Source organism: Tilletiopsis washingtonensis, assembly GCF_003144115.1.
Source record: "Tilletiopsis washingtonensis strain MCA 4186 unplaced genomic scaffold FA09scaffold_6, whole genome shotgun sequence".
Classification (NCBI taxonomy): domain Eukaryota; kingdom Fungi; phylum Basidiomycota; class Exobasidiomycetes; order Entylomatales; genus Tilletiopsis; species Tilletiopsis washingtonensis.
In genome coordinates, this window is record NW_020312003.1 from 608,518 (window position 1) to 624,328 (window position 15,811).

Sequence of the window (15,811 nt, forward strand, 5' to 3'; positions counted from 1 at the left end):
TTGCTCTGCCGAGGCACGCGACCTCTCTCTCTCTCTCTCTTTCTCTCTCTCTCTCTCTCGCTCACGATCTACACGTGGAGACACGAAGCGCCGCTGTTGTCACGCTGCGAGAAGCGCAAGAGCGCTGGTCGCTGGCAGGGCCGCCTGGCGGCTCAGAGCGCCCTCAAGGCACTAGACTCAGCGGTGGCGCTGCTTCGCGCTGGGGCGGCTGGCGTGTTGTCTGTCCACAGCGGCCTGAGTCGGCCTGCTGCGCTGCGAGACCACGAACCGATCATCTGCCGGTAGTGCGTCCGCGGCCTCATCACCTGACAGCGAACTCGTGCCGCGCATCACACGAGCAGGTGTTTAGAAGCGCGTGGCATGATGATGGGGATCGCGAGGTCACAAAAAGAACAGAGAAGCAAGTACAGTGGGGGGTGGGAGTGTGTGTGCGAGAGATGAGTGTATGGAGGAGTGTGGTGGTGGTGTGCATGGACGCAGTCGTAGCGCAGGCTCCCCTTTTTACTTCTTCGAGTCCTTGGCCTCCTCCTCCTTCTTCTTCTGGCGCGCCGCGCGCATGCCCTCGTTGCGGTGCGCGGCACGGGCCGTGCGGAGCGTGCGGAAGGCGGTGGCCTCCTTCTCCTCGGCCGTGATGGCGCGCGGTGCCTCGGCGACCAGGCCGGCCGGGATCGGGAAGGCGGCGGCGACGTCGCGCGTGGAAGAGACGTTGGACAGGTCCGGGGCCTGCAGGGCGCAGTCAGTACATGCGCTGCCATCGCGAGGCAGCACGCGCCACGCACCTGGCCCTTGTTCTTCTTGTTGCGGCGCGGCAGCACAATGATGCGCTCGCGGTACGCCTTGATGCGGTCGGCGTTGAGCTTGAGGCTCTCCTCGCTCTTGTTGCGGCGGCGGTGGTCGACGGGGACGCCGATGGCGCGCGCCTCCTTCTTGCGCAGGCCGGCGGCCTTCAGCTCCTCAAGCGTGAAGCCGCGGCCCTCGCGCAGCTTCGTGTTGTACTTGAGCGTCGGGCAGCGCACAGCCGGGCGCAGCGCCTTGGTGGGGCGCAGGCCGAGAGCGGCAGCCTTGGCCTGACGGGCGTTGCGGCGCGTCTTCTTCGAGCCAGGCTGGTCGAACCAGACCTTGACCCGGCGCTGCCAGTCCTGTGTCGCGAACGCCACGCGTCAGTCGTGTGTTCTCACCGATGCTACTCATCGCGACGCCATTCCGCCAGGCTGCCTCTCCCGCCGCCGCCGCCCAGCCTGCTGTCTCGCACGCTGCCATTGGCGCTGCCTCGCCGCCAGCACGAGCAGCATGCATCCAGCACACTGTCCGCCGTGCTAGCCGAGCGTCACCCAGCGCCTTCCCCATTCGCCGCTCATCTTTGCCCATCCGCCGTCTCGCCTCCCTGCGCCTCTGGTGTGCGCTGCTCGCTGCGCGCAATGCTAACCTTGCGGAAGTGGTTGTTGTGGAGAACGTCTGCAGGGCGCAATGTAAGCATGCTGCCGCCACTGTCTCTGTCCGCGCGCGTAACGCACTGTTGTGACGGAAACCCATTTCGATGGTCTTGCTGGTGGTAGGAAGCAAAGGCAGGGGCGCGCGTCAGCACTGCTGCTCCAGCCAAGACTCGAGCCACCGCCGCCGTGCCCACGCCGAGCGGACAGCACGAGCACGCAGCGCGGTGCAGCGCACGAGAGAGAGCGCAAGCGAGTGCCTCGGCGGGCTGCGGCACGAGCGCTGGCCGGCGCCTGGCTCGCTGCGAGATGCGACGCTGCGTCGCCTTCTCTCCCTCTCGTGCGCGCCGAAGCAGCACTCGGGCTGCGCTGCGCTGCGCGATGCTGCGTGCTGATGCGCGGCGTAGACGGTGCGGCGGCGGCGGCGGCGACGGGCGGCGCTGCTCACAGGAGGGACGGGGAGGTGGTGAGTCGGAAGGCTGGCCGGCGGCGGTGCTGTTGCCAGGCGCCGCCCGCCGCCGTGACTGGCCGGCCGTGGCGCGGCGTGCCGGCTGCCGCCCAGCTGCGGCGCCGCAGCGCAGAAGGCGTCCTCCGCCGCGTGCACGTGATGCGTCGCCCACGTGTGCACGACTCCCGCGCGCGCGCCTTGTCCGTTTCGCCCGTCTCCTCGTCCCCGCTCCCACGCTCGAGCGGGCATCAGATTCTTCTCGCGTCTCGGACGGCCCTGGGCTGACGCTTCCTGCTGCTGCTCGCCGTCTCGCCGCCGTCTCCGCTCCTTCCCGGCCGCCTCCTCCACCACCGCCCACCCTCGCACCTCTGTCCAGCATGGCCGCTCGCAGTGCCGTGCGCCTTGCTGCGCTTGCACGCGCCGCCGGTGCCTCTGCCGCGCGCCCCTCGCTCGCTACTGCTGCGCCTGCCGTGGCGCAGGCGGCGCACTCGTCGTGAGTCTGCCGCGAAGCTCGCAGGTGGCTGGCTAGGCGACGTTGGTGCGGCAGCTTGGCGTCACTCTGCCCTGCTATCGTGCAGCTCGAGCTGCATGGCTGTTACTGAGCTGCTCAGCGCACCGTTCGTCCCCTCGCCATGCCCCTGCCTGCTCATACTTGCGCCTCTCTGGCCCCTCACTGCCTGTACTGACTTACATGCCACAGCACCTCGGCCGCCGCCTCGTCCTCCTCCCAGCTTCCCGCACACACGCTCAGCCAGACGCCGACGGCCGTGCCGAGCACGCTGCCATCGCCGTTCGACTTCAGCAAGACGCACGCGCCGACGCACGGGCACCACGTCGCCTCGCTGCACCTGCGCTGCTACGGCGCCGGCGACGTGACGCTGCAGAACCTCGACTTCTTCGCCGACTTTGCGCTGCGCGCCGCCTATGCGCTCGGCATGCCCGTGTCGCGCCCCGCCTCGCTGCCGCGCCGCGTCAGCCTCTGGACCGTGCCCAAGGGCCCCTTTGTGCACAAGAAGGCGCAGGAGAACTTCACGCGCACGACGCACGCGCGCGTCATCAAGGTGTACGACTCGCACCCGCACGTCGTCGAGCGCTGGCTGTACTTCTGTCGCATCCACGCCATGCCGGGTCTGGGCCAGCGTGCCGAGGTGTACAGGTGAGCATGCAGTGGAGTGATGAGGTCGGGGCGAAGGCGGGCTCGCTACTGCATGTGCTACTTGACAGCGCTGATTCTGACCCTTGCCTGCAGACACTACCCGCTCTCGCTCGCCTCGCAGATGGAGGAGTCGGCGCGCGCCCAGCTGCGGCCGCGCGTGGCGCCGCGCGACGGCAGCGCTGCCGTGACGGAGGGCGAGGGCGCGTCGGGCGCCGGCAGCCAGACGGACGCCATCCTGGTGCTGGCGCGCGGCTTGCGCGTCGAGCTGGACCAGGAGGACGCGGCGGGCGCCCGGGCGCTAGAGAGCGAGCGTGCTAGTGTGGAGCAGGGCGAGACATCGACGGAGGCACAGGCCGGTGCAGAGGCGCAGCAGGCGGGAGAGGCGGAGCAGGCGGGAGAGGCGGAGCAGGCGGGAGAGGCGGAGCAGAAGGACGGCGAGGCGGCCGCGGAGCCGGTGCAGGAGGAGAGCTCCGCGGAGAAGCAATAGGCACATCTTCAGGACTCAGACGCTTGATGCGCGACATGGCAATGACGGCTCCGGTCGCGGATCTCTAGGAACGGATGACGAGGCGTCGGAGAGCAAGAGGTCGAGGAGACCGGAGCAGGTACTGTTCGCGAATCGATGGCTCGTGCGATCGCACGCACAACGCAGCAACGGTGCAGAGAGGCAGAGGCGCGCGCACAGAGCTGGCAGCTTCCGCACACATGGTGTGAGGCCTCACACAAAGGCTGGGAGCCGCAGCTGCAGTGCAGCAGGCAGCAGCGCATCGAGGCGATGTGCCGCGCGCTGGCTGCTGCGCAATTGTGGAGGGCAGCATGCGAGCGCGAAGGGGCGTGCGCCTTCGCATGTAGCACAGCTTCACAGCTTCGCGACCTGTCAAACATCCGCGAGCTCGCTGGTCGACATGCTGTCATTGCCCGCACTCCAGACGCATTCTATGCAGCGATCACTTGATATGGTCGAGCGGCCGGTTGAAGCCTGCAAATGTAGGCGTGAGACATGCGGCGAAGTCTGAGAGGCGCTGAGGCACTCACCGCCGACGCGGTTCATGTACTGGCGCCAGGTACGCTCCTTGCGGACCTCGGCAAAGCCCTCGGCGTTGCCCTCGACCTTCTTGTTCTGCGGAGCTCGCATGTCAGCGCTGCCGCTGTGCCGGACCTTCGCGTCAGGCGCCTCACCTTGGTCGTGCCGAAGTTGCCGAAGCCCATCATGGCCATCATCGCTGCGTCGTCCTCGCCCTGCACCTCTTCCTCTTCCTCCTCCTCCTCCTGCTTCTTCTCCGCCCGTCCCTTGCCAGAGGCGCGCTCTGAGGGTCCCTCCTCGTCGTGCGCCGCATGCTCTTCGCGGTAATCGTCGCGCTCTCGCCGCGACGGCGCATCGCGCTCCCGCTCCCGCCGCGACGGCGCATCGCGCTCCCGCTCCCGCACCGAGCGCTCCGGCGAGCGCTCTCGTGCGCGTCCATACGCGTCCTCACGCTCGCGCGCCGGCGGCACGCCGCGCTCGGCGCCGCGGTACGGCTCGCGCTCGCGGCCCGGCGGCGGTCCTCGCGGGTCCCTGGCGTAGCTATCGCGCTCTCGCGGCGGCGGAGCGCGGTCGGCGTGCGCATCGCGATCGCGTGGCGGAGGAGGTGCCCGATCGCCATAGCCGTCACGCTCGCGAGGCGGCGGTGGAGCGGCACGCTCACCGTAGCCGTCGCGCTCTCGCGGTGGTGGCGGCGGACCTCGGCCGGCTGGCGGGTACGGGTCGGCGCGACCTGAGGCAGAGCGTCAGTAAGGCTGCCACAGAGCGTTTACACATGCTAGCGAGGCATCAGAGAAGCAGCGCCACGTCTGAGGCATGTCCGAGCTCGGAGCGCCATGCACACGTCGTAATGCGCCCCATGATCTCCGGCACACAGCCTGTCCTGGACTGCTTGCGCGCCGCGCTCCCAGACCTCGCGCTGCCCTGACCTGCCTCTGCATACTCACCGCCACGCATCCCGCTCAGGGGCCCACGCTGCTCGTATCCTCTCCGCGGCGGCGGGCTGTTGCTGCGGCGCGGCGGCGGCGGCGGACCTCGCTCGCCCGGCCCCGCACGGTACGGCTCGCGCTCGCCGCCGCGCTCGCGGTACGGCAGGCCGCGATCGTACGGCGCCGCTCCTCCACCGCCGCCGCCGCCACGGCCGCCGTCGTAGGCACGGTCGCGCTCGCCGTGCGGCGGACTGTCGTAGTCGCGGTAGCCGCCGCCGGCGCTGCGGTCGTTGTTGCGGTAGGACATGGCGTGGTGATGGTCGAGAGGAGAGATGCGGCGCAGCAGCCGAGCAATCCAGGCACGGCACTTTCTAGTGCCGAGTGGAGGCGTAATACAAGCCGAGACGCGCCGTTGTATTCACACGCTGCACGCAGCTCAAGTCGCCCTGCCCCGCACTCGGTGCGCCTCTCGCATGCTGCCTCACGTCCCTATCTCTCGCCAGCTCTCTACCTGCCGGCGCACCACTGCGCACTACACAGCGCCGCTCCGCACCTCACACACGCCCGCCATGGCGGCGAGCCGGCCGAACCTCGACGGCATCCTGCTGCTCGAGCAGCCGTTTGCACGCACGCCCTTTGACGAGCTGCGCCGCCAGCTGCGCGCCCAGCAGCGCATCGTCGAGCGCGACCTCGCCTGGTGCGCCACGGCACTCAGCAGCGGCGGCGCCAGTGCGGCGGCGCCCAGCAGCTCGGCGCCCGAGCCGCGACGCAGCGTCGACGGCATGAGCATCGACGAGACGCACGACGCCGCGCCGCGCTCTGACGCCGAGCGCACCCTGGACGCTGTTCTTGGCCGGCTACGGGGCATGAAGCGCAAGGTGAGCAGTGACGCAGCGTGCTCGACTGCAAGCCGCGGCGCTGCTCTGCTGCGAGCTCGTGGTGTCTTGCGTGCTGACCCTCTGCACAGCTCGCTCCTGTTGGCGATGCCACGGAGCGCTCCCTCGCCTCGGCGGCCGCACGCACGGCGCACCTGCACGAGCTGCACCAGATCGAGTCGACGTCGAGCGCTGCCTTTGAGGACTGGAGCCGTGTGCGCCTGGACCGCATGCTGTGCGACTACCTCCTGCGCTGCGGCTTCCACGAGAGCGCCGCGACGCTGGCACGCAGCCGTGGCATTGAGGTGAGCCGCGATGTCGCAGGTGCGAGTGGGCCTCTGTCTGATGGGTGCGCGGCTCCTGCAGAATCTGATCGACGCAGACATCTTCAGCGAGATCGCACGCATTGAGAGGTCGCTGTTGCCGCCACGAGACAGCACACAGCCGCGTTCCTGCACAATGGCGCTGGCGTGGTGCTCGGAGAACAAGGCTGCGCTGCGCAAGATCAAGGTGAGTGCGGCATGCGTGCCTCAATGGAGCAAGGTCTGAGCCTCGATGCAGTCGACCCTCGAGTTTGAGCTGCGGCTGCAAGAGTTCATCGAGCTGTCGCGCACACGAACGCGCGAGTCGATCACCGAGGCGATGAGCTATGCCAGCCGGCATCTGCTGCCGCTCCTCACGTCCGGCCCGCCGGGCAGCGCCAAGGGCGCAGAGAAGCTCAGCGCCGGCGAGGACGCGGAGGAGAACGAGGCGCATTTGCGCATGTGCGCACAGGTCCGGAGAGCCATGGGCTTGCTGGCCATGCCGCCTGGCAAGTGGGCATACTCGGTGAGCACAGCGCCGCTGCAGTCGCTCACAGCAGCTCACGCCCATCTGCAGGATCTCTACAGCGAGGACCGCTGGCACACGCTGAGCCGCTCGTTCCGCGAGTGTGCGCTGCAGATCCACAGCCTGCCGCCGCAGCCGATCCTGCACATTGCGCTCTCGGCCGGCCTGTCGAGCCTCAAGCTGCCGGCGTGCTACAGCCACGAGACGGCGCGCGGTGCTGCTGGCGCCACGCAGCCGCCGGCGCACCTCGGTGGCCGCACGTGGGGCGACACAACGTCGGTGCCGCTCGGCGGAGCTCCGTCCGTCACGGCGCCGGCAGTCACGCTCCCTTCGGCCGCGCCGCTGACGTCTGGCGGCCTGCTGGCATCCTCGCCGCCCTCGTCGGCTGCAGCGCGCAGCTCCTCGGCGCTCGGACATGCACGCGACAGCGAGCTGGGCGACGAGCGCAATGCCAACTGCCCCGTGTGCGACGCCGACGGCCTTGGCCAGCTGGCAAAGGAGGTGCCGTGGAGCCACCACACCAACTCGACGCTCGTGTGCCGCATCAGCGGGCGCGTGATGGACGAGAACGACCCGCCGCTCTGTCTGCCCAACGGCCGCGTGTACTCACGAACGGTGCGTGTGCGCTGTGCCGCGGAGCCGCGGAGGATATGCATCAACTGACTGTTCCTCGCAGGCGCTGCAAGAGATGGCCACGGCCAACGCGTATGGACACGTTACATGTCCGCGCACGGGACAGACGTTCCCCTACACGTCCGCGCGCAAGGTCTTCATCTCGTGACCGGCGCCGCCTCTCGCGACTCCTCGCTCCTTACGACTCCACCTGACGCTTCTCTCACGTATCATCATACCCTCGCTGTCGGCCTCGCCTCGTCCACGCAATCTCAGTCTCGACAACATGCTATGGCTGGTATCGCAGGCGACGGTCGGTGACGTGGCGGTATGTGTGTGTGTCTCGCTCAGAGCAGGTCGTCGGCGTCGGCGTCGGAGTCGTCGTCGCTGCTGCCCAGAGCCTCCTCGTAGGCGCGCTCGTTGACCTTGCGGGCTGTGCGTCCGCTGCGGCGCACAGGCGTCGACGATGCCTCGGCGGCCGGAGTGGCGGCGGCGCTTCGGCGCGCGCGCGTGGCCTGCTTCTTCGCCGGCGGCGGAGCAGCAGCGGCCTGCGAGGTCTCGGTGGCCTGGCTCGGGCTTTCGGGGCGGCGCAGTGTGTGCATCGAGGCCGGCAGACGGATGCGCAGGCGCGACGAGCTGGGCTGGGGCGCAGCAGGCGCGGCAGGCGCCTCGTCCGCGCTCGAGGAGGGCGAGCGTGCTCTCTTACGCGCTGCAGCACGGCCGCGAGTGGAAGTGGCCTGCTCTTGCTCTCCGCGCTTGGAGGCTAACGCCGCGAGCGAGACGATCTTGCCGCGCTTTGGCGCCTCGGCTTCCGCCGCGTCGAGGTCCATCGACTCGTCGGCGTCGCTTGCGCCGACCGACGCGGTGAGGTCGGCGCCACTGGCCTCTTCCATCGCCTGCGTATCCTCCTCGAGTGCGCGCAGCTTGCTGACCTCGTCGGCGACAGCTGGCTGAGCGGCGCCGCGCTTCGCCTGCTTAGGCGCCGAGGTCGCCTGTGCGTGCTCCGAGTCGGCGCCGTACTGCTCCTTGACGCGCTGAGCGATGCGCAGCGCATTGAGCATCTTCTTCCAGTTCTTCATCGCGCGCTCCTGGCGCTTGTTGAACTCTTTCTCCGCTGCGGCATGCTCCGACTCCCAGTACGCCTGTGCAGAGCGTCAGCAGCAGCCGTGACGCGCGAGACACAACGCTCACCTCAGCGACGAGGTCCTCGTACTCCTCGGGCACGACGATGCCCGTCAGGCGCGGCATGCTGCGGAACTTGCGGAATTCGAAGCCAGTCTGCAGAGAGTCGTGTCAGCCCGAGCTCAAGCAGTCGCTGCACACGACTCACGATCGCCTCGGCATAGCTGATGCCCAGCTTCTTGGCCACCTTGCCGGCGCCGTTGTACGGGATGTGCGCAGCGCCGGCGGGCAGCATCGTCGGGACGAAGAGATCGATGTTGCCAAAGGAGTTCTTGGGCACCTCGCCATCGACGACGGGCGGCGCCTGGTATAGCTCCGTCTGGTTTTCGGCGTAGAGGCCCTCCATGGGCGACTCGCCGCCCTCGGCACGCGCCTGCTCCTCGGCGCGCTTGTTGGCGAGCGTGTAGCCGCGGCTCTTGACCCACTTGAGCGCCTCCTGCCCATCGGACACGACGCGGCCCTCGTTGTACCACTGGCGCGCGCTGCGGCACGAGACGACGTTGCCGCGCGGGTACACCTTGATGCCCTGGAACGTGCCGATCTGGTGCAGCGGGTGGATGACCTCGTCGCGCTTGAGGTGCTTCTCGATGGCAAAGACTGGATGGTCCTTGAAGCCGCCGACGCTGGAGGGCATCGGCTCTTTGCCGGCCGCCTCTTCCAGCTCGACGTCCTCCGCCGCGTCGCGGTCCAGATGCTGCGGACGGTGCAGCGCCGCGATGACCGAGGCCCACCAGGCGTCCTTCTTGGCGCCCTTGCCGATCGGCGGCGGGCGCATGCGGCTGACGCGCGAGTGCAGCGTCTTTGTGTAGCGCGCCGTGACGTCCCGCGCGAAGCCGTCCTCCTCGAAAGCGACGACATAGACGAGGCGGTTCGTGCGGTCGCTCGGCGCCGGCTCCATGTGCCGGTTGCCCGCCGGCTCGAGGCGGCCGCGCACCGGGTCGACGGTGAGCCACTTCTGCCACGGCTTCGAGAAGACCTCGACCCACATCGTCGGCGGCGCCTCGGTGTCGACGACCTCGACGTCCGACACGGCGTCGGCCTCGAGCTCGGTGGCCTTGAGCTTCTTGGGGCGGGCGCGGCGCAAGCGCGGCACATGCTCGACCTCGATCGGGCCGTTGGCCCAGCGTGCGCGAGGGTCTTCTTCGTCCGCTGCCTGGTCCTTCGCCTTGCCCTTGCTGGCGTCTCCGGCGACGGACGTCGAGGCGTCGCCATCGGCGCTGCTGAGACTGCTCGAGCGGCTGCGCTGGCCCTTGGCCGCCGAGGTGGCGGGCTTGCGCGTCTTGCTCGGTTGAGCGGGCGATGCAGCCGCAGAGCCGGCGACGCTGCTGCGCGCGACGGAGCGCTTGCTCTTGACAGAGAGCTCGACGTCGCTGCGGTGCGCCAGTGACTCGGTGCCGCTCGCGGTGCCTGCGATGCTGGCCGGCCGACTGGCTGTGCCATTCGCAGCCTTGCCCTTGGCTTGGCGGCCTGTGCGCGCCTTGACTGGCGTGACTGCAGGACTCTTCGCTGAGCCTGCGACGCTGCCGTCTCCGAGCTCCCACTCATCCTCGTCGCTCGTGTACTCTCCCTCCGGCTTGCGGTTCTCCTGAATCTGCTTGGCCTTTGGCAGCTTCGCCGTGCCCGTCGCGCTGCGCTTGGGCTTCTTCTCGATGGCGCCGGTGGTGGTGGCGACTTTTGCTGCGCCGATGCTCCACGGCGCCACCTGCACGCTGATGACAAGGCGCGCCGGAATGCCCAAGGCGCGACACATGCTGCAGAAGAGCTGCGCAGACGTCTCGCGCGAGCCGTTGCGCGCCTCGTGCCGCTCGAGCAGGCTCTCGGGAGAGATAATGAGCTCGAGCGAAGGTGCCAGGTGCAGGTACGTCGGCGTCACGCTGTTGGCGCCGGGCCCGAAGAGCGTAATGTCTGGGCACGCCTGGCGCGGCGCCTTGGGCGCGGCATCGACGTCGATAGCCTTCTCCTTGCCCTTGCCACGACTCGCGCCGCCTTCCTTGCTGCGAGCGGCGAGCTCGCGAGCGTGCGCCTGGCGCTGTGCGCGCTCCTGCCGCCAGCGCTCGTCTCGCTCCGCTGCACTCTCGACGACCCAGCCGTCGACACGGCCGCCAGGCGGCGGAAACGCGCCGGCGAGCGCGTCGGGGTTCGGCTGGCGCAGTGCTGCCGTGGCGGTCATGTTCGGCTCAAGGCGGAAGCGGCGGTGCGCCCACCAGACGACGAGGTCACGCATGAAGGCCTCAAACATGCGCACTCGCTCGCGCACGTTGGCGACGCGCTTGGGATGGATAAGCTTGAGCTTGGTGCGCAGTGCCTGCGGGACACTGTCGTACAGCGCGTCCTGCCGGCGCGCGTCAGCACTGAGCTACAGCCGCACCAAGCCAGTCCTGCACCCACCTTGAGCGGATCGTCGTTCGCCCAGGAGTTGCGCACCTTGGCGTGCGCCAGCATCGCCAGCGTGCCGAGCTTATGGCTCGCCAGCCGCACGGCGCGGTCACGCGGCGTGAGGCGGTTCTCGTTCTGTGCCCGCTTCGCCTTGCTGCCGCCCGCCGCCGCGCTGCCGCCGCCGAGGTTGAGCGAGATGACGCCAGCCGCCTGACCCTTGCCATCGTGGAAGATGGCCGGCGTAGCTGCGGCACCATCACCGTTCTCAGGCTGGCGCGCTGCCTCGGCGACCGCGTACGCCGCCGAGTAGTCGGCCTCGCCCTCGCCGCCGTCCAGCGGCACCTCCTCCATCTCCATCTCCATCTCCTCTTCCTCTGGCTCAGCTACAGCGCCGCTTGGGCCCGCAGCGCTCACATCCACCTCGTCCATGTCCATCTCCTCGCCATCGGACGCCTCGTCGGCCGAGTCGGAGAGCTCGATGGCCGGCTGCGGCGGCTTGCGCGAGCGCGGCTTGCGAGCCGAGGTGCTGCCGCCTGCCTTGCCACCGCGCGACTTGACTGCGGCCGCCTTTCCTCGTGCTGGGCGCGCCGGTGCCGGTGCCTCGGCGACCGAGTCGTCGGAGAGCTCGTGGATGGAGAGCACCTCGTCGGGCGTGGGCGGCGTGGGAAAGCGGCGGGCGCCACGCCGCGGCGGCATCGCGGCACGCTGGGCCGTCAGGGCTGACAGCTGACGGCGGCGGTGCGCTGCTACGGGAGTGGTGCAGCGTGCGTGCAGCTCGGGATGCGGCCGCGTGGATGAGTGGTGGACGAGAAGCAAGGACGGCGCGGCGCGCCGGACGCGCTTCAGGTGGAGGGTCGCCGGCGCGCTCTCAGAAAGTGCAGCCGCGGCTCAGGCTGATGACGCAGCGATCCAAGCGGCCGCCGCGTCGCACGGGATGGCAGCTCGGCGGCGCCGTATGCACCTCATTCGTCGTCTCTCGTGCCTCGGCGACGCTTCGACTCAGACTTCTGCCGCTCTTCCAAGTGCTGCGCGATCATCATGCGCTGCGACATACTCTTACAGCGCGCTGCGGCACATGATGCATTGGGCATGAGAGGTGCGGCGCGACAGGCGAGAGGGGAGTGGGAAGGACGGGCCGCCACGCTTGCGTCGCGGCGGACAGGGTGGTGCGGACACGAGAAGCGAGCCGGCTGCGGCCTCGGACAGCATCCAGCCACTTGCGCGAGCCATGTCGATGACGAGACGAGACGGTACGGTACGATACGAGACGAGACGAGACGAGACGAGACGAGACAAGACGAGACGAGACGAGACGAGACGAGACGAGACGAGACGAGACGAGAGAGAGTGAAGCGGTCGGGAGCGGCGGGCTGCTGGTCGGCGGTGGCGACCTGGGCAATGCCCGCTGCTCAGTGCGCAAGCGGGACGGACCTGGACTGCGAGAGATGGAGTGTGAGCAAGAGATGCACTGCTGGACGACGGCCGCAGCGGATCCACGCACCATGTCGAGGTCCGAGCGCTCGAGGCAGCTACAGGCGCACGGGAATCTCGTGAGGCTGCGAGGCAGGAAGACAGACGTCAGCCGAGGGCGGGAGGACAACGCAGCGCGGCCGACGCACCTCGAGGTGCACCAGCATGGGCGCCGCGGTCGCCCAAGCGCTTACATGGTGCGGGACCAGGAGGAAGAGGCCCTCGCTCGGTCCGACGCCCGCAGGAGCAGCGGCAGGCACCAGAGAGTAGAGCGTCTCGCCCATGAAGGCCCACAGCTGGTGCGGGTCGAGCGAAGACCGAGGCGGCGGCTGCGCCTTGCCGGCGGGCGCGTGGGTGGGCGTGAACTGCTGCCACTGGCGCGCGTTCGCGTTCCAGAGCTGCATGGTGTGCTGGGGGGTGCTGAGGTGGAGTGCGGTGAGAGGGGCTGCTGCGAGGGGATGCCACGCAGATGTGGCGAGTGGTGGAGGACGGCAAGGAAGAGCGAGGGCCACGCAGCGCCGCCTTTTGTAGGCGAGAGAGACGGCCAAGCCCGCCTGCCGTCTCGTGCGCTGCGCCGCACCTCATCAGCAGCAGCAGCATGAGATGCGACAGGCCGGCTGCTGACGCTGCCGCTGTATCGGGAAGTCAGAGTGGTGAGCTGTGTGCGGCGCTCGAAGTCGCCGCGTCGGGCGCTGAGCTGCCGGCGTCTTCGGCGTGCGGCTGCGGCGCTCCTCGCAACTTCCCGATTGAGAGCGTGCCGGCAGCCCTCAGGGGCGCAGCCGCGACGCGTGGCGCAGAGCGCGCCTCGCGAAAGACGCGCCGCGTGCCCTCGCCGCCCTTGCTGCGCCATCTGAGCTGGCTGTCCTCCTGCGGGGACGGCTGCTTGAGCTGCGGCGGGGCGTGCCGATGATGCGGTGCATGGCCGTGTCGCTGGCGCCGTCGCTAGGCCTCAGCGTGGCGTGGCTGCCGGTGGGCTGCGCGGCGGCGGGAGACTCGCGACTGGAAAGGGAGAGGACTGCCCACTAGACTGTGCCCCATGGCACACCTCTCGGCGGCTCGGCCGTACCTGCTGGGCGCTTTTCAGCCTGCTCCTCTGTGCTGTGCCTCGGCGCGCGCGCGCCGCACTCGCCGCGCCAGCACTCTTACTGCCTGCCCCGCCCATGCCGCTTCAGCGCTGCCTCTCTCCCCCGAGCACGCTGTCCGTCGCCGTCCCGCCCGCGCACTCGCACCACCTAGCCCCACTGCAGCTGCCAGACGTCGTCATGAGCAGCTTCCTCGGCAACCCAGGCAGGAAGATTCTCATCGACCGCCAGACCGACACGCTCGCTCGCACGCCGCTGAAGCTGCGCGTCGCCGTCGGCGAGCCCGCCGTCGCTCTCGAGGGCCAGCTGCTCGCCGACGCGATCCGCGTGCGCAACGGAGAGCGCTACATCTCGGGCGCCGATGTGGCGATGCTCAACGACGCCAATCGCCCGCACATCTATCGGCGCGACGGCGTCGGCGAGATCGCGCTCGGCGGCGGGCGCACTGCAGTCGCCTTTCATCGCATCCACGCACCGCAGCGCCTTCTGCCCAGCCTGAGAATAGCACTGTCACAGGGCCGCAAGCTGCGTGATGCGTGTCTGGCCGAGCCGGCCGTCAAGCAGGCCATTGCGGAGAAGGAGAAGGTAGAGAAGGCCAAGAGGGAGAAAGCTGAGAAGAGGGTGCAGGCGGAGCAGAGGGAGGCCGAGAGGAAGAAGGCGAAGGGGGAGAAGGACCGGTGCGCAGCGATGACGCCTCGACCGCCGCCGGACAGTGAGTCGTCGGCGATGGTCACGCTGGCCGACGACTCGCGGACAGCCGGTGCAAAGACGGCCGACGAGTCCGAGACGGGAACTAGCGCCCGCCAGGATCTGAGCGTCGAGCTGGCCGTATGGAGCGGACAAGCGCCAGGCTCCTTCATTGAGTCCACTGCCAGCCGATCGCAGGTGAGTAGGACTTGTGCGCCTGCTGCAAAGCAAAAGACGCCGCGCTCCGGCTGGGAGCATCTGCTCAGGTGACACGCTGAAGCGCGGCGTCTGCTTGGGCGCGTGGGCTTGGCGAATGCTTGGACTGACCTCGTCCGTATGGCCCAGGCGTCGCGCGACATGATGCTGTGGGCGAAGAGCTACACGGAGCGCTTCGTCGCTCCGCTGATTCATCAGTACGCACCGGCTGTGGAGAAAGTGAGTCGAGCGTCGTCGTCGAGCTGGCTCTTGTCGGTCCTGTCGGCGATGCCAGGGCGCCAGTATCGCTCGACGAAGCACACGTCTCGCTTGGCGGAGCACCCGCCATCGTCGCTCAGCGAAGCGCACGTCTCACGTCGCGGAGCAGGAGCGCCGTCGTCGCTTGACGAAGCGCGTGTCTCTCTCGCCGGGTATGCTGACGCGCTCCTAGGACCTAGCGTACTCAGCCGGGCGCGTACACGACCACCTGCAGGAGTTCCATCCAGCTTCGGCACCGCTCGTTCATCGTCTGTGGCACTGCCTCAGTCTGGTGATCGGCCTCACGCCCGGACTGCATGAGGATGCGGCAAACGACGGCTTCTGCATGCTTGTCAACTTCGACGACAGCGTGTACTTCCGCATGCCGGCTCTCGATGTGGCCATAGGTGAGAGCGGCCCTCGTCCCTGCTCGCGCCTCTCGCTCCTTGCCGCCCCTCGCTCCTCGCCGCTCCTCTTCTTTCGCTCGCACTGACGCACGCGCGGCCCGACTAGACCTGCAACAGTTCGATCTGCTGCTCTTCCGTGCTCAGGACTGGTACCACGCCACGGGCATGTTCCCCGCGGCCGCGCGTGCGCCGTCGAGGCCAAGCCTCGAGCCGCTCGACGACGGCAAGGCGCCCCCCATCGGCCGCTGGGCGATGTCTCTCTACACGAGAAGAGCTTTCTTCGACACATGGAAGAAGCAGGAGATGCAGATGGCAGCGGCAACGACGAGGAAGGCGGTCAAGAAGGCGGCCGCCGCCGTCGGCGCCGACGGCGAGGACGCCGCCGAGGACGAGGAGATGGACGTCGACGTCGAGAAGCGCGTCGCGCATCTTCAACGCCGTGCGGCGCAGCTTGCGGAAGAGGAGCTGAACCTGCGCGACGCTCGTCCCAGATACAGAACACCAAAGCTGCGAAGAAGCGCCGGCTCAACATCAAGAACAACGAGGAGCAGGACGAGGACAGCGAGCACGGCGACGAGCAGTAAAGCGGCAGCAGGTGCGCAGAGCAACATCAATGGCCCACCACAGCCCGCTCACCTTCATTCTCGGCCCAGTCTCAGCCACCTGTCCCAATCTCCCTTCCTGGCTCGCTTTGTACTTGTTCCGCCTCTCCTGTCTTACACGCGATCGATTGGCGCAGGAGCTCGTCACTTCCTCGTCCCATCTCCCTCCTCGGCTCGCACTCGACCTGCCTCTCGTGTCACCCACATCCCCCGTCGGACACGGGCCTCGTCTTTGTCCTGCACCTTCTCGCCG

The 15,811-nt window shown here is 68.6% G+C and overlaps 8 protein-coding genes across 8 annotated transcripts; 3 read left to right on the plus strand and 5 right to left on the minus strand.

Moving 5' to 3' along the window:
• Positions 1–447: 447 nt before the first annotated feature.
• On the minus strand, positions 448–1,895 carry FA09DRAFT_328863 (ribosomal protein L13e). The gene is made up of 5 exons (XM_025741944.1): positions 1,879–1,895; positions 1,515–1,546; positions 1,427–1,455; positions 780–1,139; positions 448–723 (listed from the first exon to the last, which is right to left on the minus strand). The coding sequence occupies exons 2-5, from the start codon at positions 1,531–1,533 to the stop codon at positions 502–504; spliced, it is 630 nt and encodes a 209-aa protein (XP_025599751.1). The 5' UTR covers positions 1,534–1,546; positions 1,879–1,895; the 3' UTR covers positions 448–501.
• Positions 1,896–2,255: 360 nt separating this feature from the next.
• On the plus strand, positions 2,256–3,521 carry FA09DRAFT_337594 (hypothetical protein; the record flags this gene model as incomplete). Its single annotated transcript, XM_025744013.1, has 3 exons — positions 2,256–2,371; positions 2,579–3,034; positions 3,128–3,521. The coding sequence occupies 3 exons, from the start codon at positions 2,256–2,258 to the stop codon at positions 3,519–3,521; spliced, it is 966 nt and encodes a 321-aa protein (XP_025599752.1).
• Positions 3,522–3,553: 32 nt separating this feature from the next.
• Positions 3,554–3,983, minus strand: FA09DRAFT_232332 (hypothetical protein). The gene has a single exon (XM_025739604.1). It carries the CDS (start codon positions 3,880–3,882, stop codon positions 3,586–3,588), a length of 297 nt encoding a protein of 98 aa, XP_025599753.1. The 5' UTR covers positions 3,883–3,983; the 3' UTR covers positions 3,554–3,585.
• Positions 3,982–5,291, minus strand: FA09DRAFT_337595 (hypothetical protein; the record flags this gene model as incomplete). The annotated part of the gene is made up of 4 exons (XM_025744014.1): positions 3,982–4,013; positions 4,070–4,154; positions 4,214–4,788; positions 5,003–5,291. The coding sequence occupies 4 exons, from the start codon at positions 5,289–5,291 to the stop codon at positions 3,982–3,984; spliced, it is 981 nt and encodes a 326-aa protein (XP_025599754.1).
• A 186-nt stretch (positions 5,292–5,477) lies between these two features.
• FA09DRAFT_328868 (hypothetical protein) lies at positions 5,478–7,590 on the plus strand. The gene is made up of 6 exons (XM_025741945.1): positions 5,478–5,862; positions 5,952–6,164; positions 6,226–6,369; positions 6,421–6,687; positions 6,739–7,302; positions 7,364–7,590. Exons 1-6 carry the CDS (start codon positions 5,554–5,556, stop codon positions 7,466–7,468), a joined length of 1,602 nt encoding a protein of 533 aa, XP_025599755.1. The 5' UTR covers positions 5,478–5,553; the 3' UTR covers positions 7,469–7,590.
• On the minus strand, positions 7,441–11,656 carry FA09DRAFT_306293 (Rad4-domain-containing protein). Its single transcript, XM_025740528.1, has 4 exons — positions 10,870–11,656; positions 8,630–10,813; positions 8,491–8,577; positions 7,441–8,441 (listed from the first exon to the last, which is right to left on the minus strand). The coding sequence occupies exons 1-4, from the start codon at positions 11,551–11,553 to the stop codon at positions 7,647–7,649; spliced, it is 3,750 nt and encodes a 1,249-aa protein (XP_025599756.1). The 5' UTR covers positions 11,554–11,656; the 3' UTR covers positions 7,441–7,646.
• A 554-nt stretch (positions 11,657–12,210) lies between these two features.
• FA09DRAFT_359498 (hypothetical protein) lies at positions 12,211–12,796 on the minus strand (the record flags this gene model as incomplete). The annotated part of the gene is made up of 3 exons (XM_025745117.1): positions 12,211–12,293; positions 12,359–12,413; positions 12,477–12,796. Coding segments are annotated over 3 exons (457 nt in total), but the record flags the coding sequence as incomplete, so codon positions are not given.
• Positions 12,797–13,589: 793 nt separating this feature from the next.
• FA09DRAFT_337599 (hypothetical protein) lies at positions 13,590–15,540 on the plus strand (the record flags this gene model as incomplete). The annotated part of the gene is made up of 5 exons (XM_025744015.1): positions 13,590–14,294; positions 14,442–14,531; positions 14,743–14,956; positions 15,063–15,376; positions 15,448–15,540. 5 exons carry the CDS (start codon positions 13,590–13,592, stop codon positions 15,538–15,540), a joined length of 1,416 nt encoding a protein of 471 aa, XP_025599758.1.
• Between the last annotated feature and the right edge of the window lie 271 nt (positions 15,541–15,811).

Excerpts from the sequence above, each read along its gene's own strand:
- FA09DRAFT_328863 (XM_025741944.1), bottom strand. Across the intron at positions 1,140-1,426 it reads ACAACAACCACTTCCGCAAG|GACTGGCAGCGCCGGGTCAA; the intron begins GTTAGCATTGCG and ends TTCGCGACACAG. Across the intron at positions 724-779 it reads ACAAGAAGAACAAGGGCCAG|GCCCCGGACCTGTCCAACGT; the intron begins GTGCGTGGCGCG and ends TGCGCCCTGCAG.
- FA09DRAFT_328868 (XM_025741945.1), top strand. The coding sequence starts at position 5,554 with ATGGCGGCGAGCCGGCCGAACCTCGACGGCATCCTGCTGCTCGAGCAG. Across the intron at positions 5,863-5,951 it reads TACGGGGCATGAAGCGCAAG|CTCGCTCCTGTTGGCGATGC; the intron begins GTGAGCAGTGAC and ends CCCTCTGCACAG. Across the intron at positions 6,688-6,738 it reads CTGGCAAGTGGGCATACTCG|GATCTCTACAGCGAGGACCG; the intron begins GTGAGCACAGCG and ends GCCCATCTGCAG.
- FA09DRAFT_232332 (XM_025739604.1), bottom strand. The coding sequence starts at position 3,882 with ATGCGAAGGCGCACGCCCCTTCGCGCTCGCATGCTGCCCTCCACAATT.
- FA09DRAFT_306293 (XM_025740528.1), bottom strand. The coding sequence starts at position 11,553 with ATGCCGCCGCGGCGTGGCGCCCGCCGCTTTCCCACGCCGCCCACGCCC. Across the intron at positions 10,814-10,869 it reads CGAACGACGATCCGCTCAAG|GACGCGCTGTACGACAGTGT; the intron begins GTGGGTGCAGGA and ends GCGCGCCGGCAG. Across the intron at positions 8,442-8,490 it reads ACGAGGACCTCGTCGCTGAG|GCGTACTGGGAGTCGGAGCA; the intron begins GTGAGCGTTGTG and ends CGCTCTGCACAG.